Here is a 24,722-nt window from a genome sequence, read left to right on the forward strand (position 1 = left end):
AGAGAGCTGTCTTGTCCCCCGTGGTCCCCATTTGCACATCCACGCGAGGGTCGGACAGGAGGAGCCTGGGTGCCCCTGGATAGGCCCTAACTTGGTGGTGGGGGGGGTGGTGCAGGGGCCTCCCAGGGAGCTGGACTGCGCGGTGGGCCCCTGGGGAGCCCTGCAGGTGCAACTGGCAGGGGCTGACCCCACGTGCCGGACTGGGGAGCCCTCTGCTGGAGGAGACGGGAAGTACACGGGCCGCCTGCCTGGGGAACCCGGAAGTCGGCGCGGCCCAGCTGGGGGAGCGCCCCCATCCCCAGCCGAGACTGGGGAGACCACAGCTTCCAGGCTGGGGCACCGGGGTGGGAAGGAGGCCGGGAGCCCCCTCGCCGGCCCTCTCTCCTGGGTGGCCAGGCTGCCTGGCGGCCATTAATTGGCCCCATTCATCCTTTAATGAGATGGAAATGAGGCTTTGGGACAGAGGGGCATTGAGTGGGGAAGAATGGGGACTTCTTTCCGCGCCTGGAGGGGCAGCCCACCCCCCCAGCCTTGCCCACTCCTCCGCTGCCCCTGGAAGCCCACTCAGCCCAGGAACGCCGTGGCCACCCAGCGCTGAGGGGCCAGGAGTGCTTGCACGGGGACTCCTGTCACGAACGTGTTCGCTCAACGAGCATCGTCAGCCGTGTGTGGGGACCCACGTTAAAAATAAAAATGACAACAAAAATAGCGGCTTCCATGTCCTGAGTGTTCATTAGCGGGGAGGGTATGGCCAAGGTTGGGGACCAGTGTGTGACGGGGACCAGGTCTCAAACGTGATGGGGGAGCAGGGGATTAACTTGTGCCCGGGATCACAAGTTAATCTGTCATGAGGATCAAGGCTCAGTGTGTGATCAGGGCCAGGAATCAGTGTGGGACCGGGATCAGAGCTAGACCTGGGGCCAGTCTGTCCTCTGAGCCGGTGGCCCCCCCCTCCCCAGCCTCTCCCGGTGCGCCCCCTCCTCCTCACCCCCTCTCCCCCCATCCTCACCACCTGGGTCACCAAGGTAACCAGCCCTGAAATAGTGGGTGCTTTGGCAGCTGAGGCCTAACCTGAGTCTATCCTGAAAGACTGAGCTCTGCAGCAGTTGCCATGGGAACCGAGTGGCATCCTCCAATTAGCCTGGCTTGGACACCCTCTCTCTCCCACCCACTGCCAGTTTCCACGTCACTCAGGCTTCCTTGTGGGGGCTGGGCTGGGGCAGCCAGGAGGGACAGGCAGGACACGCCCCCTGACCCTGTGACCAGGCCCAGCTCCCTGAACTCCAGCGCTCTCTGTTCCTTTGGGTCCGCGGTTCGGGACGGGATGGCTTCAGCAGGTGACAGCACTGAGGCCTGGAGCCTTGGGTTGGGGCTCGTGGTCAGTCCTGGCAGGCGGCCTTCATCTGGAGGCACAGGGGGGCTTTTGGAGGCTGATCATGGGCTCAGTTCCGGCCCCTCTCCTGGCCCAGGGAGGTAGCTTGGCCTCCTCGTCCGGCCCGCCCAGCGGCAGGGGCGTGAGGCTGCCGAGACCCCCGCGTGCGGGCCAGATGTCCGGGCAGCCTCCGCCGTCCGACCTGAGCCGCTCACCCGCGTGCCTGCGGAGGCCATGCTGGGGGCTCCCCACCCCTCTTCCAGGGCCCCCCAGCCCCACCTCTCTGGAGTCCTCGCAGGAGATTTGCAGTTTGAGAGGAAGTGGCATTGAGGTACTATCCTCCGTATTTATGGTTCTTACCCAGCACTTGAGACCCTGGCTCCGTCCACCTTCCGAGGCTCAGGCTCCCTCCAGGCAGACCCTCCGGCGGTGGCCTCGCCCTAGCCCCCCGGCAGCCCAGACCGTCCCTCTTTGAGCCTCGGTTTCCTCCGCCGTAAATGGGCTGCAAGTTGCTTCCCGGCTGGGCTGGGATTCAAGGCTCCTTGAGCTGAGGCACCTGTCATAGACAGAGCCCACGGGGCAGGGGAGGGGCACAGGCAGGGGCAGAGTTCCCCCGCCCAGGAGGTCCGTCCCCTGGGGGGAACTGGCCACAGTAGCTGGGGGAGGAGCAACCTTTCTTGCAGGGTCCAACAGCCTGGCTCAATTCCCATTTGTCTCTTCCTTGCTGGGGGGGACGCTGGGGGGCGCGGGCACCTCTCCACTTCTGCTGGGCCTTGGTTTTCCCATATGAACAATGAGACCCACGAGGTGTCCCTTGTGGGAATTCAGTGACCGATGAGAGCATCTGTCCCAGACCCCAAAAAGGGGCTCAAACCAGGCCCCTCTGCCCCCTAGGGCAAGGCACCACGAAAAACGCAGCCCTGCACCCACCGTGTGGCCCTGGAGAGCGCCTTCCTAGGCCCCCCACAGCACATCTGGGAGCCCTGTGTTACGGAGTTATAAGCCCCAGCGAGCAGGGTCCGCGCCTGCCCGCTGAGGGGCAGTGGCTAAGGTCTGAGCCAGCCCCTCGGGCTTGGTCCCTGTGGTCTGGATGCATTAGCTGACCTGCTTTCCCCTTCCATCCAGCACCGACATGCCCGCGTGCCCTGGAGGACAAGAGGCTTAACCGCTGTGTGCCCTTGGCAGGCGTGTCCTGCCTCTCTGGGCCCAGGGGGACGCGGTGCCCTCAGGCCTGTGCCTCCCATGTGTTTGCCCCTGGCTCCCCCTGCTGGTCGGTTCCCACTCCAGGCACACAGACCACGAGGAGGTGGCCGGCACCTTAAAAGTGGCCGTCTAGGGAACGGATCGGCACCCGACAAGTTTGCTACAAATCAAAGTGGGTTCTCGGGTCAACTCTGACCCCAGCGACTGCCCACTCCCTCCCTCTCCGAGCCTTTGTGGGCCATTTATCTTCACGCACTCAGTTCTGGGAAGTAGCCCCCCTACTGTCCTCAGATGAGATGCATGAGGCCAGGGTGGGATGGACTGGACCATCCCGGGGTCAGCCGGGGGGGGGGGAAGTGGGGGGGCGCCACATAAACCTGGTCTTTCCACTCCCGCCCCGCCCTGAGCCCCTGTCCTGGGGCCCGTCCTCTGGGGTCTCCCGCAGGCCTCATTCTCTCCCCATGTGGCAGGGCCTACTTCCCCAAGCCACAGATAATCCAGACTCCAAGAGGCACCTGGACCCTTCTGACAGGCCAAGTGTGACCTGCCCTTGGCCAGCCCGACTGCCCTGCTCTAGCCTCAGGCAAGCAGGCAGGGTGGGGTGGGGCAGCGGCCCAGCCCGAGTGCGGGTTCCGGTGCTGGGCTTTGGCAATGTCCTCTCCCTGGCCACTTCGTAAGTGGGTGTGAGGTCAGGGTGCCCGCCCACAGGAGGTGCTTGGGGAAGCTGGTTACCCTTATTGAGCGTGCTCTGATCCTGCTTCGCTGAGGGTGAGGGGGCCCTGGCGCCCCTGAGGACAAACGAGATGGCGGTGGCCACAGTCCAGTGCAGTGGGGGCGTCTGGGCCCCTTAAGCATGGCCTTTGGACAGAAGCAGCCCCCTCCTCAGCCCATCAATGCAGCCTCCACACTCCGCCCGCCCCTCAGCGGCCCCCAGTGCTTGGAGGCTCTCCTGTCCAGTGCCCTTAGCGCACTAGGGCCACCAGGGGGCTCAGCCCCGCAGGGAAATGAGGTCCTGAGTTTTGTGGGGGACAGGGCGAAGATGAAGGAGGCTCATGACGGGGGCTGAAAGGGGGCGGCTGGGGTCGGAGCAGGGGGTAGCTGGAGGGGTGTGGAGGCCTTTGTCCCCAGGGTCCCTCAGCAGCCAGAGGCCAGCCAGGTCAGGTCTGGGGAAGTCTTGCCCCAGTGCGGCCACCAGCTATGGGACGTTGGTCTCCTCTGGTGTCCCTGCACGGGGTGAGGGAAAGAGCACACAGGTTGTGGCCAGGGGTGGGGGCCTCAGGGAACACTGTACTGAGGACCATGGGGAGGGATCCAACAGGGCTTGAAGATGTGTGTCCAGGAAGGAGGTCCCCTGCTGCCCTAGGGCCTATCACCAGAAGCTTATAAGGCAGCCATTGGGGTGGGCAGGGGTGTCATTCATTCATTCATTCATTCATTCATTCTTCAGACGCCCCTGGGGCTCCAGCTCTGTGTCCAGCCCCTACATTGGGGACCTGGGTTCAAAGCCAGTAGAGACCCTGGCACAGGTACCTGAACACAGAGAGCTGGAGAGCAGAGGCCTGGCACCCCAGAGGGACACCAGGCCCCCAAGGCCATCCCCCCAGAGCAGACCCTTACCCCAGCACCTCTGCCCCTCCTTGTCCCTGCCTGCCTCTGCTTCACAGGCCATGATGGCCTGTCTAGGCCTACACTGGCCTCCTAGCCCTGCCTCCACAGCCGGGGACTTGCTGGCTTCATACCTGCGGGTCTTCCGTGCCGGGAGAGGGCAGGGGGTGGTGTCCTGTGCCCAAGGTTCCCGCCCAGCAGACACTCCCAGAGGTCACTCCCTGAAAGACACCCCAGCCCTTTGCCCCACCCCTGGCCCTGACCCCCGCCCTCTGATTCCTCCCAGGTGGTTGGAAGCTGTGGTCCCTTTGGGGCGAGTGCACGCGGGACTGCGGGGGAGGCCTGCAGACGCGGACGCGCACCTGCCTGCCTGCTCCCGGCACCGAGGGCGGTGGCTGCGAGGGGGTGCTGGAGGAGGGCCGTCTGTGCAACCGCAAGGCCTGCGGCCGTGAGTGCGCGGACGCGCGGGCGGGTTGGGCTGGGTAGGCCGGGTGGAGGGAGGGGGCCCGCGGGGGGAGCAGGTGAGGGAGGAGACCGGGGCGGGGCCAGGTGAGAGAAGGGAGGGCCCCGGGGCGGGGCCCGGGGAGGGAGGGACCGGGGGCGGGGCTAGGAGAGAGGAAGGTGGGACCGGGGCGGGGCCAGAGGAGGGGAGGGGGGCTCGGGCGTGGCCAGGGGAGAAACCCGTGGAGGAGGGAGGAGCTCGGGGCGGGGCCAGGAGTAGGGAGGGAGTGGGTCCGGGGTGGGGCCAGGGGACAGGCGCGCGGTGGGGGGGGGGGGGGGCGGGGGTGGTGCCTGGGGAGGATCCTGGGGAGGAGGAAGGAGTCCGGGGCGGGGCCAAGGGAGAGGAGGGTGGAAGACCGGGGCGGGGTGGGACCAGGTAGCGGAAACCCCCAGGACAAGGTCGGGTGGGGGTGGGGGCTTGGCCTGAAAGAGGCGGGGCGGGGCCAGGAAGGTGGAGCCTAGCTAGGGGCGGGGCCGAGGCCCGGGGCAGGCAGGGCCAGAACCAGGGAGCTAAAGGCCCAGGAGGAGGGGTGGGACCTGCCCCGCCCCACCCCGCCCGGAGTTAGGCGGGAACTGGGTGGAGATTTCTTCGGATCCGAGCGGATTGGGAATTTTGGGGTGTTCCGGGAGGGCTGATTGTGGGGTTGCCCCTTTCTCCCCAACCCGAGGAGCCCTGGCCAGACCTGCTGGCCCCAGCCTGATCCTGACTCCAGAATGAATTTCTGTAATAAGGTTCTAATGTCTTTATGCATATTTTAGTCGCTTCCATAACGTTAAATCAAGTTATAATGAGACTGTCATTTTTCGGGTGGTTTATTCCCTGACGAACCTTTCCTGGAGAGAGGAGCTCATCTCAAGAACCTGGGGAGGGCTCTGGGGTGTCGGGAGGCCAGGCCACGGGAGACAGGGGCGCTGGAGGGACGCTGAGCAGGAGAGGGCAGCAGCCGCTGGGACTAGCAGTCCTGCAGGTGGACCCCAGGGGGAAGAGAGGGAAGGGGTACAGGAAGGGGGAGAGGGGAGCCACAGGAAGGGGTCTCATGGTGACCGGACAGGGGCTGGTGTCAGGCCGGGGTTGTCCTGGCTCCAGCTTTCCCAGCTGTCCAGTGGGGCCAAATAGCCCTGGTGTGGCAAGCCTGGCCAGGGACTGAGGGCCACAGGGCCCAGGGCGCCGCTCTCGCATTCTGGGGTCGGTGCTGCAGGCTGTGGCCTGGACACTGACCCGAGCCGCTCTTGCAGCAGCGGGTGGCACCAGCTCCCGGAGCCAGTCCCTGCGGTCCACGGATGCCCGGCGGCGCGAGGAGCTGGGGGATGAGCTGCAGCACTTCGGGTTCCCGTCCCCACAGACAGGTGAGCTGCGGAATGGGCCGTTTTAGTTGGACTAAGACACCTTAAAGTGGGGAAGGTTGGTTTCGGGGACTGGGTCTTTGGGCAGATACTGTATGTTATTAGTTGCTGCCAATTCTAAGTAATAACCTTGACAACTCACCATTAGGCCAACCTCTTGGGTGCCAGGCCCTTGTCGGCTTTTGGAGATTGGTGTGAGGCGAAAGGGTCTGTTTGGGGCTGGACCCCGCGGACCCAGAGAGGGCACGAGCCGCCCCCAGGGGCTTTCAGCCTTGTAGGGGAGACGGCGAGTCCCGCAGGTCAGCCCGGGTTGGAATCCCAGGGCCTTAGGAGCCTGGCTGCGGTGCCGGCTGCCCAGCGCGGCGGCCCTGCTCCTGGGGGTCTGAGCGCAGCCTCAGCACAGAGGCAGCCACAGGCCTGCGAGGATGTCGGTCTGGGCCCGCAGGCGACCCCGCGGCCGAGGAGTGGTCCCCGTGGAGCGTGTGCTCCAGCACCTGCGGCGAGGGCTGGCAGACCCGCACGCGCTTCTGCGTGTCCTCCTCCTACAGCACGCAGTGCAGCGGGCCTCTCCGCGAGCAGCGGCTGTGCAACAACTCGGCGGTGTGTCCAGGTGGGCCGGGGAGGGGGCGGGGCGGCGGGGGGGTGTGGAGCAGCTGGGAGGTGGCGGGGCGGCGGGGGGAGGAGCAGCTGGGAGGGGGCGGGGAGGAGGCGGGGCGGGGGAGGAGCAGCTGGGAGGGGGCGGGGCGGGGCGGGGAGGTGGAGCAGCTGGGAGGGGCGGGGCGGCGGGGGGAGGAGCAGCTGGGAGGGGGCGGGGAGGAGGCGGGGCGGGGGAGGAGCAGCTGGGAGGGGGCGGGGCGGGGCGGGGAGGTGGAGCAGCTGGGAGGGGCGGGGCGGCGGGGGGAGGAGCAGCTGGGAGGGGGCGGGGAGGAGGCGGGGCGGGGGAGGAGCAGCTGGGTGGGGGCGGGGCGGGGGCGGGGCGGGGAGGTGGAGCAGCTGGGAGGGGCGGGGCGGCGGGGGGAGGAGCAGCTGGGAGGGGGCGGGGCGGCGGGGCAGCCGCGTCCCACCCGGGGCTGCTGAGTCCAGCGGCGGGCGCCCTCCGGTCCCCTCCGCAGTGCACGGCGCCTGGGATGAGTGGTCGCCTTGGAGCCTCTGCTCCAGCACCTGCGGCCGCGGCTTCCGGGACCGGACGCGCACCTGCCGGCCCCCCCAGTTTGGAGGCAACCCCTGTGAGGGCCCTGAGAAGCAAACCAAGTTCTGCAACATTGCCCTGTGTCCTGGTAGGTGAGAGAAGGGGGAGCTGGGCGGGGGGCTGGGCAGCGGAGAAAAGGAAGTGGGGAAGGGCCCATTGGACCACTGGCGCAGGTCACAGGGTCGGGTCACGGGAGTCCAAGGCCAGCTTGCTGGGTTGCTTAGAGGTTGGAGACCCTAGGGGATTCTCACTCACGTGTCATGGGTGTTGGGATGGTGTCCCCCCCCCCCCCCAGTGGTCACGCTCATGCTCCAGGCTTCATGACGGTGTGGTGGGCCCCAGAGGTGTTCACACCTGTGACCCAGAATGCGTGGTGAAGTGGTAGGCCCCTAGGGGTGTTCACACTTGTGCCCCAGGCTTGGTGTGGTGTGAGACCACGGGCGCATTCTTACCCGTGGCCCAGGCTGGGCGGTGGGGTGGCGGGCGGGCTCCCGGAGTCACACCTGCGGCCCAGGCTGGCTGGGTATTCACGCTGGCTTCCTGTCCCCTTCCTCCCCCGGGCCGGGCAGTGGACGGAAACTGGAACGAGTGGTCAAGCTGGAGCACCTGCTCTGCCAGCTGCTCCCAGGGCCGGCAGCAGCGCACCCGGGAGTGCAATGGGCCTTCCTACGGGGGCGCCGAGTGCCAGGGCCACTGGGTGGAGACTCGAGACTGCTTCCTGCAGCAGTGCCCAGGTCAGGGTCCCGCCCCGGGGCCTGCGGGTGGGGGGCCTGAAGGGCGTGAGCCACGGGGGTGTGGGGGTCCGTGGGACACGGGGGTGGCCGTGGGGACTGGTACACGGGAGGCGCTTGTGTTCCTCTGCGCCAAGCTGAGCTCCGGTTCCGCTCCCTCAGTCTCCATTTCTCTTCTCCTCATGGCTTCCTGCTGCTGGACCCCTGGTTCCCCGTGACTCCTGGACCTGTCCCCGCCTGGTCGCCATCTGTGTGCCCTCATGCCTGGCCGTGCCCCGCAGTGGATGGGAAGTGGCAGACCTGGGCATCGTGGGGCGGCTGCAGCGTGACGTGTGGGGGCGGCACGCAGCGAAGGGAGCGCCTCTGCTCCGGTCCGTTCTTCGGGGGAGCAGCGTGCCAGGGCCCGCAAGATGAGTACCGGCAGTGCAGTGCCCAGCGGTGCCCTGGTGAGGGTCCTCCTGCCCTGCGGCGGGGCTCTGGGGGAGGGGCATCCCGGCGACTGGGTGGGCTTGGGGCTTCGCTTTGCCGGGAACAACCCCAGACGGCAGATGTTCCGGAGGGGTCTTGCCCTCTGCGAGCCTGCTGCCCGCTCACGGCCCCCTCCCCACGCCCTCCCGCACCCACTGCCTCCGGCCCCTGGCAGAACCCCACGAGATCTGTGACGAGGACAACTTCGGCACTGTGATCTGGAAGGAGACTCCGGCAGGAGAGGTGGCCGCGGTCCGGTGTCCCCGCAATGCCACAGGTGAGGGACTCCCGTCCCACCCTCAGAGATAACATGCGAGGCCCTGAGAGGCCCCTGCAGGCCGTGCCCAGGCAGCTCCATTGGCACACGGAAGCCAGGACGGCCCGGCCAGGAGCCACGTCGCCGGCTGCTGTGTCCTGAGCGCTCACCCAGAGACGGCACCTGCACCCACCGCACATCGTGCCCCTCGAAGGTGCCCAGTTATGGGTGGGAAACTGAGGCGCAAAGAAGTTACCGCACTTGCCCTGGGCTTGCTGGGCCAATACGTGGGAAGCCAGCAGCCTTAACCCCCATGCGTTCTTGTGGAGGGTTTGGGGGGGTGTGTGGAAAAGCGGGGTGTGCTCCTAGGGGAAGGGGCTTAGCGCCCTGAGGGGTTGGCGGTCTTTCCCCTCTTGTTTGAAGGAGCACGGCACTTTGCGCACCCTTATGTGCCGTGTGACGTTTAGGAAGTGCCATGACCTCTCTGAGCCTCCCTTTTCTCTCTACAAAAGGAGGGTGTTTGGGGCTCTCCCTACAGGGCTGTCATAAGCGAGCGGTAGAGGGTGGGGACACACGGGGTGGGGACAGCGGTGGAGGTGACGGTGGGGTCCCATTCCTGTTTTGTTTGCACGTTCCTGGCAGCCTATTGCAAATTCACAGAAGCAAAGAAAATACAGGTCCCGGGGGTGTGACCTCTGGCCTTTTGCCTGCCCCCATGACCTTGTTCCCGCTCGTGATCCCGCACCACGCTGTGGGACAGGGGTCCCTTCCCACCCAGTGGCTCCTGCCAGGTGACAGGGTCATGACAGTTCTTTGGGGCCATCACTGTTGGACACGCAGCCATGCCCAGGTCCCTGGCCACTTCCTGGGAGTAAGTTCTGGGTTACAACTGATGCCAGGTGCCCCCTCAGTGTCAACGGGCCATCAGGGCCTTCCGAGGCCTCTAGTGCTCTGTGGGTGACGCTGGGCAGGGACCCAGGCCGTTGGCTCTCCGGGGGCTCTGGGTTGGGGGGACTGCAGGAGAGCCCCCCCCCCCGCTCCGCCCCCGTGCACGTGGGGTCCCGGGCACCTGACTTCAGGAGCCGCTGCTACCTGTGTGGAAGGAAAGGAACAGGGAGGCTGGGCCGCGTGCTGGCCCTGCTCTCCGTGGAAGGCCGTGGGCGAGTCCCTGCTTCCGGGGCGGGAGGGGCGTGTGCCGGGGGGCCACGGGTGGGACCCCTGCACTGGAGGCAGAGATGACCCACTTCTCTCCAGGCCTCATCCTGCGACGCTGTGAGCTGGACGAGGAAGGCATCGCCTACTGGGAGCCCCCCACCTACATCCGCTGCGTCTCCATCGACTACCGGAACATCCAGATGATGGTGAGGGTGGCCGCTGGGGTCTCCTGCCCTGGCCGGCACTCCGCTGCCCTTTAACCCCAGACGTGGCCCCGTGGCCCCCGTGGCTTGCCCCGCGGACGCGAGTCAGCTGGGGCCACGGGCTGGGGGCTGCAGAGGGCCCGGGCGTGGGGGTCCTCGGTACCTGCCCGGGCGGATCCTGCAGACTCGTGGCACCCGCCCTCCATCTCCCCAGACCCGGGAGCACCTGGCGAAGGCTCAGCGTGGGCTGCCCGGGGAGGGGGTCTCCGAGGTCATCCAGACACTGGTGGAGATCTCCCAGGACGGGACCAGCTACAGCGGGGACCTCCTCTCCACCATCGACGTCCTGAGGAACATGACGGAGATCTTCCGGAGGGCGTATTATAGCCCCACCCCCGGGGATGCGCAGGTGGGGCCCCCGAGGGCAGCCCCGGGGAGGACGAAGGGGGAGTGGGCTCGGACCTGGCCCCCTGCAGAGCCCCGACCCCACTCGCGCGCCGAGCCACATTCTGGCGCTTTTTCTCGGCTCACTGGTCCTTCTTCCTCTTCTTTCCAGAACTTTGTGCAGATCATCAGCAACCTGCTGGCAGAGGAGAACCGGGACAAGTGGGAGGAGGCCCAGCTGGTACGGATGCCAGTCTGGGCCCCGAGGTCACGGCAGCAGGGTGGGCACGGGCGTGTCTCCTCCCTCCCTGGGGCCCGGGCTAGCGGGGCGGAGGGTGGTGGCCTGGGTTCCCGTCCCAGCACGGCCTCTGCACCGGCGTGACTTTGAGGAAGCTGATTCCCGCCCAGCTTCCGTCTCCCCATCCGCCAGGGGATGGTAGCTCACCTCGTGGGCTCGGTGGCGGGCGTGGGAAAACGTGTGGGCCACGTGGCGCGAGTCAGGGCCACCGGGACAGGGTCAGCCTCCCTTCCTCCTGGACTGACCCCGGACAGTAGTCAGCGCGGGGGCCGTGGGTGTCCGGGGACCCCTCCGGTCTCTGCGGGCTGGACCCCTGCCCGCCAGCACGGCAGCCCCCTCCCCCGGACTCAAGGTTCCGCTCCACAGAACGGTGCCGGTGCTCAGAGGTGCTGGGTGCTCAGAGGCCCCGCTCTGCTTCCAGAGTCGGGTCCGGACCGTCGGGGCGCCGGGAAAGGAGCACCGGGACCCCGGAGAGGGGGCCACCGATGCGGGAGCGGAGGGACGGGAGGGTGTGACCCGGGCCGGGCGCGGGGTGTTCCGGGACACCCTCATTTTGCTCTGGGCCCCCGCCACCCCCCCCCCCGGTCCCCAGATGGGCCCCAACGCCAAGGAGCTCTTCCGGCTGGTGGAGGACTTCGTGGACGTCATCGGCTTCCGCATGAAGGACTTGCGGGACGCGTACCAGGTCACAGACAACCTTGGTGAGCTCCGGCCCTCCCGCCTGCGTCCCCTCGTCTACGGGGACGGGCCCGGTGGCCTCGCTGAGGCCCTCACGCAGGCGACCCCACGCCCCTGACCGCCTGAGGGGTATCGGGAGCTGTGCTCGCAGCCACAGCCGTGCCCGTCGTCACCCCTCACGCCTCACACCTGCATACCTCACACCTGCACACCCCTACGCGTCTCACACCCCACACGCCTCACCCGTACGCACCTCACACATACGCGCCTCACACGCACGCGCTTCACACCCCACGCGCCTCACACGCACGCGCCTCATATCCACACGTCCACACACCTTACGCACCCCAACCCCCATGCACCTCATATACCTACACACCCCATACTCCGTGTACTGCGCACTCAGAGAGTGGGCCCCATCTGTCCCCACGTCCTCATAGAGGGAAGACGCCCTGGTCCCCAGAGTTGGCCCCACAGGTGAAGGAGGGACCAGGCAGGTAGCCAGGCCTGGAGGGGCACGGGCGTGCGGGCAGGGGGCCCCATGTGAACAAAGGCACGGATGGAGGTGTGAACTGGCCGCGGGGGTGGGTGTCTGTCGGGGGACAGGCCCGGAGGTGGGTGAAGGCCCAGGCGTCCGGGCACCGTGGCGGAGGCCGTTGGCCCCGGAGGCCCTCCCCCTTCACCCCACACCCGTCGAGGGCAGCTCCGCGCGGGCCCCGACCCGGCCCCGGGGTGCGGGGTGAGGGGAGCGGGCGTCCATCCGACACTGGTGGGCCGGGGTGAAGGGGACTTGGAGACACCGGGACCCCCCCCACCCCTGTCCCGGGTGTGCCACGCGGCCCCCAGGGATGCCCTGTGAGGTGGAGTCTCTTCCTACCCCTTCTATAGAGCCCGTAGGGAGGGGTCCCGGGCTCCAGCCTCCCAGGGAGGAAGGGGGACCCCCGGCACCCCTTCGTGGCTGCAGGCCTGACTGCAGAAGCCGCCTTCGACCCCTCCCGGGGCCCTGGGGGCCGCATCCAAGCCTGGGTCCTCACAGTGGCAGGGGGGCTCCCGCTGGGGCGGGGGGTGGGGGCTGTCTGAGGGCTCGGACGAGGCGGGAAAGCTGCCCCTGTTGGTGCCCGCTCTGAGCCGGGAGCTCCCCAGGGCCGAGGCCCCTGTCGTGTAACTGCCCTCCGCCTCTGTCCGTCCGTCCCCGTGTCTCTGGCCGTCCCCTCCGCCCAGTCCTCAGCATTCACAAGCTCCCGGCCAGCGGAGCCACAGACATCAGCTTCCCCATGAAGGGCTGGCGGGCCACGGGCGACTGGGCCAAGGTGCCAGAGGACAGGGTCACCGTGTCCAAGAGTGTCTTCTCCACGGGGCTGGCAGGTGAGGGGACCCAGGCTGCGGGAGGGGCCCTCACGGGAGACTCACCGCCCCCACCCCCGGGAGGTTCCTTCTGGAGTCTGGCCTGCCGCCTCAAGGACCAGGCCAGTGGTCGTTTCCTCTCCGTGTTCCTGAGGTCACGCCTCCTCCAGGAAGCCCTCCCTGCCCTTCCTGCATTTGGAGGCTCCCAGACAACCTTTGCTGAATGGACCAGGGACCTTCACCTCAGGGAGGGGAGGGGTCCTCCTGGAGGCTCACAGCTGCCGCTCTGGCTCCTGGGATGGGAGGCCCGCCCCCAGCCCTCGGGGGTCACTTAGAGGGACCTAGGCAGCCACCCCAGCTCTCCGACTGCAGCGCTGTGCGCGTGATGGGGGTGGACATGACCCAGGAGCCCGGGCCTCCGCCTGGGGACACACACTTCCCTCGCTGGAGCAAGGTCCAGGCGGGGGCGGCCGGGAGAGGTGACCGCGGCGCCCTCTTCCAGAGGCTGACGACTCATCTGTGTTCGTGGTGGGCACCGTGCTCTACAGAAACCTGGGCAGCTTCCTGGCCCTGCAGAGGTGGGGGGCCCAGCCTGGGAGGGACGGGGCCGAGCGAGGGGTGCGGGCCTGCGGGGGGCGTTCCGGGGTGGGCCTGGGTCTCGGGGAAGGCTCGCTGACGCGGCCTGCTGGCTCTGCCCCAGGAACACGACTGTGCTGAACTCCAAGGTCATCTCGGTGACCGTGAAGCCCCCGCCTCGCTCCCTGCTCACGCCCTTGGAGATTGAGTTTGCCCACGTGTATAACGTGAGTGCCCTTGACGCGTGTACGTCTGTGTACGCGTGCCTGATTCCTCCCACCTGATCCCAGGGGGGATCCCACGGCCTCCTTGGGTCTCACGTCGGCCTCGCGGGAGAGCCGCTTTGATCCCCGAACGAGGGAGGAGAAACTGCAGCTCAGAGATGTATAGTGATTTGCCCAGGCTCACACAGCGAGCTTATGTGGGAGACAGATTTCAGTCCTCTCCTGCAGCCCTGCTCTTTCCCACTGTGTGGCCTTGGGCAAGTTGCTCAACCTCTCTGTGCCTGGGCTCTCTCCCTTATCAGATGTGAGCTAGAGGCTTGGCTGAGAACTGAGCAATTACCACCAGTGCTTAGAGCGCACCACCCCTCACGAGGGCCCCCGGACCCTGCCGCTCTCACCTCCGTGGTCCCAGTGCTGGCACGCCAGGCCTGCAGGACAGGCGCGTTTGCTCATTCCTGCTCGCTTACCCCTCAGGGCCCCTGGGGAGGGGTCTCCCTCTTCCACCATTTGTATTAAGCTGGGCTGGCCGCCTGGGCACCCAGAGACGGGCCGCAGCCATTGCTGCCGGGAGCTGCTCAGAGAGGGGACAAGAGCTGCTCAAGGCCATGCAGCTGGGCTTGGGGGCTGGGCCAGTCCCCTCCCCACTCTGGGCCTCAGTGTCCTCCTCCTCAAACTCCACCTCTTGGGGCAATCGCACAGTCCCAGCACCCGCCTAGCATGCCTGGGGTGGGTCCCGGCAGTGACCTTGGGTGGGGCCTGGAGGGTGGGCACGTGACCCTGACTCCTCTCTCTCCCCCAGGGCACCACCAACCAGACCTGTATCCTGTGGGACGAGACAGATGTGTAAGTTCACGTGGACGTTGTGGCCTGGGGGGGGCCTCCAGGGTGGACCGGGGCGGGGGGGGGGGGCGCTGACCCGCAGGGGAGGGCTGCGGTTTCAGGTTGGAGGCCGTGTCCTCCCGTCCGTCTGTCTTGAATGATCCCCCACTGCCCAGGTCTGGCTCTGAGGCAGCTTGGAGCCCCCCACCCCAGCCCGCCTCCCAGCCCTCCCAGGGAAGAGTTTGTGCAAAGGCCCCAGAGAGGGAGAAGCCTCCAGAGGAGGGTCAGAACTGGGGGCACATGGTGCGGGAGAGAGCTTGGTGGCTGGATCCCGGTGGGCCAGGTGAGCCTGGGGGCAGCTAGGCCTCCGCTGCTGGGGAGGGTGTGGTCAGGAAGCTGGATGACACCGCCACCACCCGCCTCTCTCAGCCCTGGCACCACCTTCTCTTAGGCTCCCCTGCACCCCTGCCCTAGGCCGGCCAGGAGCATGAGCGTGTGCAGCCTGGTCCCCTGCGCCTGGGGGTATGTGCGGTGATCCCTTGTGCTCTGGGCGGTGCGGTGATAAATGTGTGTCCTGGGAGGTCAGGAAGCCTCCCGGGGGAGCTGACACTAAAGTAAGACAGGTTTGCCTGGCAGAGGAGGGGACGCAGAAGCATAACTTGAGCAAAAACATGGAATTTGGAAGGTACAGGTGGCACGTGAGGTGTGGCCAGGAAGAGCAGGTGGCTGGAAAACAGACAGGGTGGTGCCAGTTTGTGGCAGTGGTTGTGTCAGGAACTATGGAAGTTGTTGAGATGGTATCATCATCCATCCATCCATCCACCATCCATCCATCCATCCACCCCTATCAATCCATCCATCCATCTATCCACGCACCATTCATCCATCCATCCATCTACCCATCCATCCACCCATCCATCCATCCATCCATCCATCCATCCATCCCAATCTATCCATCCATCCACCCATCCATCCACTGCCATCTATCTATCCATCCACCCACCCACCCATCTATCCCCATCCATCCATCCATCCATCCATCCACCACTATCAATCCATCCATCCATCTATCCATGCACCATTCATCCATTCATCCATCCATCCACCCATCCAGCTATCCCCATCCATCTGTCCACCCATCCATCCCCATCCATCCATCCATCCATCCATCCATCCACCCACCCACCCATCTATCCCCATCCATCCATCCACCCATCCATCCATCCACCACTATCAATCCATCCATTTATCCATCCATCCATCCATCCATCCATCCCAATCTATCCATCCATCCATCCATCCATCCACTGCCATCTATCTATCCATCTACCCACCCATCCATCTATCCCCATCCATCCATCCATCCATCCACCCACACATCTACCCATCCACCTATCCATCCATCCATCCATCCAGCTAGCCCCATCCATCCGTCCACCCATCCATCCCCATCCATCCATCCATCCATCCATCCATCTATCCATCCATCCATCCACCCATCCATCCCCATCCATCCATCCATCCATCCATCTATCCATCCATCCATCCACCCATCCAGATAGCTCCATCCACCCATCCAGATAGCTCCATCCATCCATCCATCCATCCATCCCAATCTATCCATCCATCCATCCATCCATCCATCCATCCACTGCCATCTATCTATCCATCCACCCACCCACCCATCTATCCCCATCCATCCATCCATCCATCCATCCACCACTATCAATCCATCCATCCATCTATCCATGCACCATTCATCCATTCATCCATCCATCCACCCATCCAGCTAGCCCCATCCATCCGTCCACCCATCCATCCCCATCCATCCATCCATCCATCCATCCATCCATCCATCCATCCCAATCTATCCATCCATCCATCCATCCATCCAGCTAGCCCCATCCATCCGTCCACCCATCCATCCCCATCCATCCATCCATCCATCCACCCATCCAGATAGCTCCATCCACCCATCCATCCCAATCTATCCATCCACCCATCCATCCATCCACTGCCATCTATCTATCCATCCACCCACCCATCTATCCCTATCCATCCATCCATCCATCCATCCACCACTATCAATCCATCCATCCATCTATCCATGCACCATTCATCCATTCATCCATCCATCCACCCATCCATCCATCCATCCACCCATCCAGCTAGCCCCATCCATCCGTCCACCCATCCATCCCCATCCATCCATCCATCCATCCATCTATCCATCCATCCATCCATCCCAATCTATCCATCCATCCGTCCATCCATCCATCCCAATCTATCCATCCATCCATCCATCCATCCACTGCCATCTATCTATCCATCCACCCACCCACCCATCTATCCCCATCCATCCATCCACCCATCCACCCTATCAATCCATCCATCCATCTATCCATCCACCATCCATCCATCCATCCATCCACCCCATCCATCCACCATCCATCCATCTACACATCCACCCATCCACCTATCCATCCATCCATCCATCCATCCATCCAACTATCCCCATCTGTCTATCCCTATCCATCCACCTATCCACCCATCCATCCTCCAGTGATTACTGACCATGGAGAAGACACTGCTGTATCCTCAGCCTTGTCCTCTTGTCCTGTCTCCAACGAGGACGGACAGCAAAGCAGGAATGTATAGATTCCTATGAAAATGTCAGGTCATGTCACATGCCAAGGAGCAAAGCCAGATGGATCTGGTGGCAGGTGGGGAAGCCTCTCTGAGGAGATGATGTTTGAGCAGAGGCCTGACACAGCATGTGCATGTGGGTGTCTGGAGAGAGGCATTTTGGCAAAAGGGACAGGCCGCGCAAGGTCTCTGCTCTGGGGGCGTGCAGGGCCACTCGGCAGACGTCACCGGCCTTTCCTGCCCTGGGCCTGGGGCGTGGGGACAGGCCTGAGTGGGGGCTGGGTCACCTGCAGCCCTGGCGAGTTGGCACTCTGGCTCTGGTCGTTGTCCCACTGCTTTTCTCCGGGTTTGACAGGCAGCACAGCCTCTTGTGTCTGACTGGAGTGAGGTGGGGCCCACAGGCCTGCGGCGCCCCCCACCCCACCAGCCCCCAGAGCCTTACGTCTGCAGGCGGTGGGGTTGTGCTGTGACTTCAAGTCCATGGCGCCTGGCCCCTGCCCACAGCTAGAATCCCGCTCCCCGGGGGCTGTTGAGAGGCCACCTGCAGCCCCCGGGGCACCTGACTGACACCCGCTGGAGGGGCCTCCCGCTTTCTCCGGACAAACACGACACCCTCTCGGACAGCGGCACCCACATTTCTGATTGTTTCCTTGGCGTCCAGTCCCCAGACAGTTTTAAGCTCTGGGAAGTAAATTACTTTCCAGACTGGTGGGATTCATCCCCTTCGCCCTTCCTGGACAGCAGGCTGTGGGAGGTCAGGCCAGCCCAGCGTGTGTCCAGTTCGCTGTCCCGGGGGCCCTCGTGCAGCCAAGGAGGACCGTGTGGCTGTGCGGCCTGAGGCAGACCCCCCACTCCCAGAGCCCTGGCTTCCCATCCTGTGTTCAGAGTCCGCCCGCTCACGGGTAGGAGCTGGGTGGGAGCAGGGAGAGCACTGTGGCCAGGTCCCCACTTCTCACCTCTGGCCGTGAACTCCACCTGCCCATCCTCCTTCAGCTGTGGGGGGGGGGGCCTGCCCACTGCTCCAACATGCCCCACCCATCCCTGGTCACCTCTGGATGCTTGGGATCACATCTGTGCCTGGGGGCCCAGGGCCCCAAGGACGGCATTTGCACACGGCTCCCTGTTTGGTCCTGGGCACGGCCCTGGGAGCCCTGGGTGACGGTGCCTGTCACCTCTGAGGAAGCCGAGCCTCCTAGAGGCCTGTGACTCAGCTGAAGGCTCGGGGTGGGGAGCTGAGGCGTCTGATCCAGGACTGGGCAGCCGGGGCCCACGGGGGAGGGTCAGAGGCTGGGGGGGTGGGGGTTGGAGGGAGCTGGCTCTGTCCCCCGGGCCCCCCTCTGCTCTGCCCCAGACACCTTCTCCTTCCGTGGCCGGGTGGGCGGCTCCTCACCACGGGAGTGGGCTCGCGAGAGCCCAGGTTTTCCTGGGTGACCTGAAACAGGGTCCAGGGGCAGGGGCCCCGGTCCGCTTCTACCCGTGTGCCCAGGAATGGAGTCTGTGCTGGCGTGGACCTGCGTGTGCAGGCGGGATGAGAAAGAGTGCCAGGCATCTGCAGGATTGTGGGTGGGGGCCTGGGGGAGAGGGAGCCAGTGGCCACAGCTGAGAGAGAGTGATTTCTCGATCCAAGACTGAGCCCTGCCCTGATCACAGATGGAGCCTTAACACGGGTCACCTGCTGAGCCCTGACTTTCATCAAACACTGAGCCTTGGCCCTGGTCACACTCTGAGCCCTGACCCTGGTCACTCTGAGCCTTGGCCCTGGTCACACTCTGAGCCCTGACCCTGCTCACGTGCTGAGCCCTGACCCTGGTCACTCTGAGCCTTGGCCCTGGTCACACTCTGAGCCCTGACCCTGGTCACTCTGAGCCTTGACCCTGGTCACACTCTGAGCCCTGACCCTGGTCACTCTGAGCCTTGGCCCTGGTCACACTCTGAGCCCTGACCCTGGTCACTCTGAGCCTTGGCCCTGGTCACACTCTGAGCCCTGACCCTGGTCACACTCTGAGCCCTGACCCTGGTCACACTCTGAGCCCTGACCCCTGGTCACCCTCTGAGCCCTGACCCTGGTCACACTCTGAGCCCTGACCCCTGGTCACCCTCTGAGCCCTGACCCTGGTCACACTCTGAGCCCCGATCCCTGGTCACACTCCAGGCCCTGATTCTGGTCACCCTCTGAGCCCTGACCCTGCTCGCGTGCTGAGCCCTGACCCTGGTCGCTCTGAGCCCTGCCCCTGTGTCTCATCTGAAATCACTCGTGCCTGTGCACATATAACGAAACGTGTGTCATATGCTTGCAGGGCCACCGCCTCCTCCAGACACATGCGACAGTTGACCATGTGACTCGCTTGTCTTAGAAAAAATGAGTCAGAGGGTTCCACCCACAGTACAGACGCTCCACCTGCCTCGCCCCCAGCTACACACACTTCCACACGAAGGCTCGACGCCCACGCCTGACGTCTCTGTAAACATGGGCCCTGACCGACCCCTGGAGTCCCCCTTGCCCCAGCAGCCCCAGTCATGTGGCCGAATCCCGCCCTCCCCGCCAAAGACCCCGATCGCCTGCTCCGGGACCTCAGCCGGCAGCGTGGCTCGGGGCCGTCCCCCGCAGCCCTCCGCCGGCCCGGCCCCGGCAGCAGCGAGGGCCCGCGGAGTGGGGGTGCTAGGGAGAGAGAGGGGTTCTCGCAGAGCTCCGTTCAGGACTCTGATGAGCGCGGGGTGGGCGGGCCGGGGGGTGATGGGGGCTGGCGAAGGCCCGGAGCACCTCCTGGGACCTGGGCCCTGTGCTCCTGAGCCAGCCGCTGCTGTCCTCCTCGGCCGTCGCTGACTTAGAGCGGGAGAGTCAGAGCTGGCGGGATCCTCGGAGAACGTGGGCTTTGCCCTGACCTGCTTGTGGTCCGCTGAGGCCCAGCGTGCCGGCCGGGGGCAGGGGCTCTCCGAGAGGGCTCCTCCTGCGACGCCAGCGTTTGGGGGTGTCTGCTGGGGGCCTGCCACACAGGGGCCCCGGGAAGGGCCGGGTGCCACCCCCACCGCGTCCCCAGCTCCGGGACCCACGCTCACATCGGCCGTGGAGGCTCTGGGAATCCCACCGGGTTGGGGGTTCCCTCGTGCGGTGGCTCTTGGCACCCTTACTCTGTGCCACCTGAGCCGGCACGGCGGACACGGGGACAGGCTGGCCGAGAGGCCGGCGTCCTGCACGCTCCGTGGGGCTCCTGTCTTAAAGCCTGACCCCACTGCAGGCTCTTCCGATGTGCCTCGTTTGCGCGCACAAGCTCTCGGTCTGCCGGGGAGGCAGACCCAGGGTGCTGTCTGACAAGCGGGGGCCCCCCCTCGGCCCATGCCGGTCTGTGCTGCAGCCCCCAGCCCCCGCCCCTCCCCGGCCCTGCCACACAGGGATACTCAGGCCCCGGGGCCCGGCCCCTTCCCTGGGGTCCCTGCACCTGTGTGTGTCCTGGTCCCTTTAAGAGCCTTGCCCCCATCCTTGGTTTCCTTGGAGAGAGCAGTGAGGGGCAGGCCGCGGGGGGGGGGGGGGGTGAGCGGAAGGGAGAGTTGGCAGGGCCCCCAGGTCGTTGTCAGCGGCTGGTTCCCAGATGGATTCCTCCCACGAAGGCTGGTTTCTGATGGGAGCAGAGGAGGCAGGCAGGGGGGAGATGGGAGGGGATGGCGAAACCACCCACCCTCCGCAGCCCTGGACTCTGCCCAGCCCCTTCCCCAGTGCCCTTCCCTCCTCTGAGTCTCCCCCGACTTTGTTCTTGGGGGGTAGGGGGCTGGCGGGCCCTCCTGTGGGCCTGCCCTCTCCCGAAGGGGCTGCTGAGTCTCCTTGCAGGGCCGGGAGCTGGAGGGGGCGGACAGGTCCCCAGGTCGTGGCCCACCGACAGCTCCTGTGTCCTGCACCCCGGCTCACAGCCCGGCTGCCCCAGCCACTGCTCTGCACCCCACGGGCCCCCTCACGGCCCCCCCCCCCCCGCCTCGGGGCAGCCGGGACTCTCAGCCCATCTGTGCCCAGCTCTGCTCTTGCCTCAAACGCCGCCTGCTCTGGGAGGCTCAGAGACCTTCCCGCCCATTTTCCTACACCCGCACTCCTGTCCACCACTTCCCAGCTCAGACCCCAGTTAGCAGCAAGTCCGAGGGGCCCCGAGCTCCCGCTTCCTGGTTGCCTCTCCCCCTGCAGGATGTGGGCCCCGCCCCAGGGCAGGGTCTCCTCTGCTGCCCAAGAGCTTCCCCTGCCAGGGATCCTCAGGAGGTGAACAGAGGAGGCTGCTGGCGTGTGCCCCATTGAGGGGGGTCCCCTCATCCTCGGGGGACTGGAAATTTGTCCATTCATTCATTCACGCATTCATTCCCTGAACACATCTTTCCTGCATCCAATCTGCCCAGCGTGGTCTGACTTCGGTGACAATGTCCTGCCATCAAGGTGCCCCCGTAGCACCCACCCAATAGGATATCCACCCGGGTGAGCCCACCCCCATCCCACTCTCACATATGGGGTGAGAGGGGCCCTCCCGGGAGGGCAGGGTCAAAGGACCTGAGCTTGCCCGTGACACGCCTCCAAGTTGTCCCCACCGGGGGTCCTCTTGGACCTGCTTGTCCCAACGACTGGGGGTCTGTGGGGGTCCAATAGCCACGGCTGGCTGGTCAGGATGGCCCCTCCCTCCTGCTCAGGAATCCCTGGCTCTGCTCACACTGGCCACGCAAGCCCCGGCCTCAGTTGCCTTGACCGTGCAATGGACAAGATGAGCGCCACCAGCCCCCAGCCCCCACCAGGCGCCTCCCAGGCGACGGCAGAGGGTGGAAACTGCCAGCGAAGGCCCAGAGCTGGCCCTGGCCCCGGCCCTCCCCTGGCCCGCCCCCTCCCCCAGCCCCCTCCCCTGCTCTCCTTTCTTTCTCTGCTAGGGAAAGCACTGCCAGCTGCTGCTCGGCCTGTGACAGTGCTGGTGAGGCGTGTCTGGAGAGGGGCTTCCGCAGGGGAAGGGGCGGAACCTGCCGGGGGCACCGTGGGGGTGGCAGACACGTGCTCGAGGACCCGCGGGCGTTGGCGTGGAGGGGGCATCTGGGGGTGGGGGCCTTTCCTGGAAGAAGGGTCAGGGCCCGCGAGCCTCCCGCTGGGCTGTGTCCAGCTGTGACCGGGTCCCCCTTTGTTGTCCGTCGTCTAGCGTCTCCACACCCGCAGGCGGCCCGGTGAGCGTAGCGAAGGGGAGGGGGGCCAAGGTGGCAAGTCAGGGAGGGCAGGCCCCGGGGCTCACGGGATCTGCCTGGTAGAGTGGGGTCACACTGGGTGGCACGTGGCTGGCTGGGGTGGGAGGCCTGTAGGGGTGGGAGATAGGGCGGCTGTGGGTGCAGATTGAGTCAACCACCTTGCCTGTCCCTGGTCACGTGACCGAGCAGCCAGAGGCCTTGGGAGAGGGGCCCGGGACCAGGCGGGGCCGTTTCCCTCAGCACCCCCACCCCACAGGCCCTGCTCCGTGAGCCCGTGCCAGGCCCTGCCTTGGGGGCAGGTGGGGAGTGAGGAAAAGGGGCCCGGAGTCACCCTCGGGGAGGAGGGGGTGGGCCCACAGGAAGCCGTGCTGGCGCTAGGACCCTGGGCTGGAGGGGTGGGTGCCTCGGGGTGAAAGGGGAGCTGCCTTGTGGGGCCATGCTGGCGCAGGAAGGGGTGCGTGCGGGGACAGAGCAGGGGGCTCTGGGGAGGGCCTGGGCCTGACGAGCACACAGTTGCTCTAGGGTGCTCCCAGCGGGGCTCCGTTCATCCGTCCCTCTGTCCCTCCACGCGTGCCCTGCCGAGACTCTGCATTCACAGTGAGGCTCACCCCGCTAGCCCTGTGGCCCCACATCATCCTCCCCGGAGGTGGGGTCAGGGTTGGGGGCTGCCCGCTGCCCAGACCCCATCCTGCCGCCTCCCGCTGGAGCCCAGTCTCCCTCCTCCTCCTGAGAGCCCCGCTCTCCACGGCCTCCCAGGCCCACCCACACCACCGGCTGCGCTGCGTGGGCATCCGTCCCTGTCCACGCCCACGCCCACGTGTCTGGGGTGCCCACCAGGGTCCTACCACGACACAGCAGCTAACGGGGGGCAGGGGGCAGGCGTCTGAGCTGCCGCAGCCTGGACTCAGATCTCGGCCCCATTTCTTACTAATGGGGTCGCCGTGGACGAGCCTGTCGTCTCCTTGAGCCTCAGTTTCCACATCTGTAAACGGGTTGCTACAGTTCTGAAGCGAGGTGATGTGTGTCGAGCACAGATTGTGGGGCCGGGAAATAACCGGTGAGTAGGTGCCATCCTTACCCTACTCCAGGGGGCTTGTGTCACTAGCTGGCACGGTGCCCTGTGGGGACAGCACGTGCCCTCGGGGGGGGGGGCCGGGGCGAGAGGCCAAAGCGGTGGGGGACAGGCTTCCCGGTAGGGGGCTCCTGGGCTGGGCGCAAAACCCGGAGGCGGGTGGCAGAGGCTCTCTGGGCCCCGGTGCAGCACGTGCAAAGGAACTGAGGCAGGCGTCCGTGCCACGGGGTGGACTTGGGAGGTGACCTTCCTCCCGTGAGACACTTGCTTCCCTCTGCCGGGGCGCAACTGTTCGTTTTCTGTGGCAGAAAGGTCTTAGTCCCACTTCCCGGGTGGCCCCGGCCTCATGCCCCTGCTGGGGGCCCTGGGGGGCGGTGACCGGCTGCTCGCCTGCCCGTGGGCCGGCCACATGCGGGGCAGGCCCGGGAAGGACGCCCAGGTGGTCGGCCAGGGGCCGTGGCTGTCCGCCCTCCTTTCTACGCCTCGCTGCAGAGGCCCTTAGAAGTGGGGGTGGTGGGATGGCCGTGAGGTGGCCTGAATCACGGGCCTTTGGGAGTCAGGTGATTCCCTGGAAGGTGGGGTCAGGGGCAGGCCGCGGCGACGGCGTGGGGTCCGGGGTTGGTCACGGCAATGGTGCGGCCGCCTGCGCGCGCTCTGTCCTGGCTGGCAGGACGTGAGGGTTCCGCCTCCGCAGCGCCCCGGATGTGGCGGGTGCCGAGGAGACGCCGTTGCATGTCGGTGACGGGGGTTGCGAGCCAGCGTCCGTCTTGGTCGTGCGGCTGGTTCTGAGGCGGTGATGGCGGGCGTGATGGTGATGCTAACGGTGGAGGTGACACCGGGGACCGTGCGGCCACAGCCGCGGCGGTGACCGTGGTGGTGACGAGTGCGCTCTTGGTGGCGGCGGGTGGTGACGGTGGCCGCGAGGGCTGGACGGCCGGCGGTCGCGGGTGTGGCGGGACTGACGCTGTCGCGGAGGGGACAGATACGGTGGCATCCATGGCTTCGATGCTGCTGCTGGTGGTGGCGATGGCCCCGGTGGCCGTGTGAGGGCGTCATTCTCGTGCCCCACGGCGGCGGCGGCCCCATGCACGCGGACGGCGTGGCAGCGACGTGACGATGTTGCTGGTACCGTAGGGTGGGGGCAGCGGTGAGGGCATCTTGGAGGTGACCGGGCCTGGCTGTGGCGGGTGGCCGGGTTTGGGATCTGTCGCAGTCAGGGGACACTCAGCTCAGGGCCCGCACACACAGGCCGGGGAGACGCTTCCCGAATGACCAGCGAAGGAGCCCGTGGTTGGAGCATGAGCGGGGCTGGGTGTCAGGGCAGTGGCCCCTCGGTTGGCAGGGGTAGGTGACACGATGGACGGCTTGGCTGGACGAGCACCAGGGAAAGTTCTGAGGGAAGCGACAGGCTCAGGTAGGACCTCTAGGGTGGCGGCCTCCGACCTGGGAGGGGCCAGGGAG

General features: G+C 66.0%; 1 protein-coding gene across 3 annotated transcripts in view; it reads left to right on the top strand.

Moving 5' to 3' along the window:
* ADGRB1 (adhesion G protein-coupled receptor B1) overlaps window positions 1–24,722 on the top strand; it is a 67,272-nt gene that overhangs the window by 5,784 nt on the left and 36,766 nt on the right. For 2 of the 3 annotated variants that reach the window (XM_047073827.1, XM_047073829.1), the window contains exons 2-16: window positions 4,467–4,628; window positions 5,918–6,028; window positions 6,471–6,635; window positions 7,138–7,297; window positions 7,770–7,948; window positions 8,227–8,391; window positions 8,589–8,690; window positions 9,924–10,030; window positions 10,242–10,436; window positions 10,584–10,652; window positions 11,302–11,410; window positions 12,609–12,752; window positions 13,234–13,309; window positions 13,432–13,534; window positions 14,331–14,374. In XM_047073827.1, the coding sequence (XP_046929783.1) occupies window positions 4,467–4,628; window positions 5,918–6,028; window positions 6,471–6,635; window positions 7,138–7,297; window positions 7,770–7,948; window positions 8,227–8,391; window positions 8,589–8,690; window positions 9,924–10,030; window positions 10,242–10,436; window positions 10,584–10,652; window positions 11,302–11,410; window positions 12,609–12,752; window positions 13,234–13,309; window positions 13,432–13,534; window positions 14,331–14,374 (1,891 nt within the window). Of the gene's footprint in view, window positions 1–4,466; window positions 4,629–5,917; window positions 6,029–6,470; window positions 6,636–7,137; window positions 7,303–7,769; window positions 7,949–8,226; window positions 8,392–8,588; window positions 8,691–9,923; window positions 10,031–10,241; window positions 10,437–10,583; window positions 10,653–11,301; window positions 11,411–12,608; window positions 12,753–13,233; window positions 13,310–13,431; window positions 13,535–14,330; window positions 14,375–24,722 lie in introns of all 3 variants that reach the window. The other variant, XM_047073828.1, reaches the window with a different exon arrangement.

This window comes from Lynx rufus, unplaced genomic scaffold (assembly GCF_022079265.1).
Source record: "Lynx rufus isolate CCGP_SWC_20201006 ecotype Redwood Valley unplaced genomic scaffold, mLynRuf1.p SCAF_12, whole genome shotgun sequence".
In the NCBI taxonomy this organism is placed as follows: domain Eukaryota; kingdom Metazoa; phylum Chordata; class Mammalia; order Carnivora; family Felidae; genus Lynx; species Lynx rufus.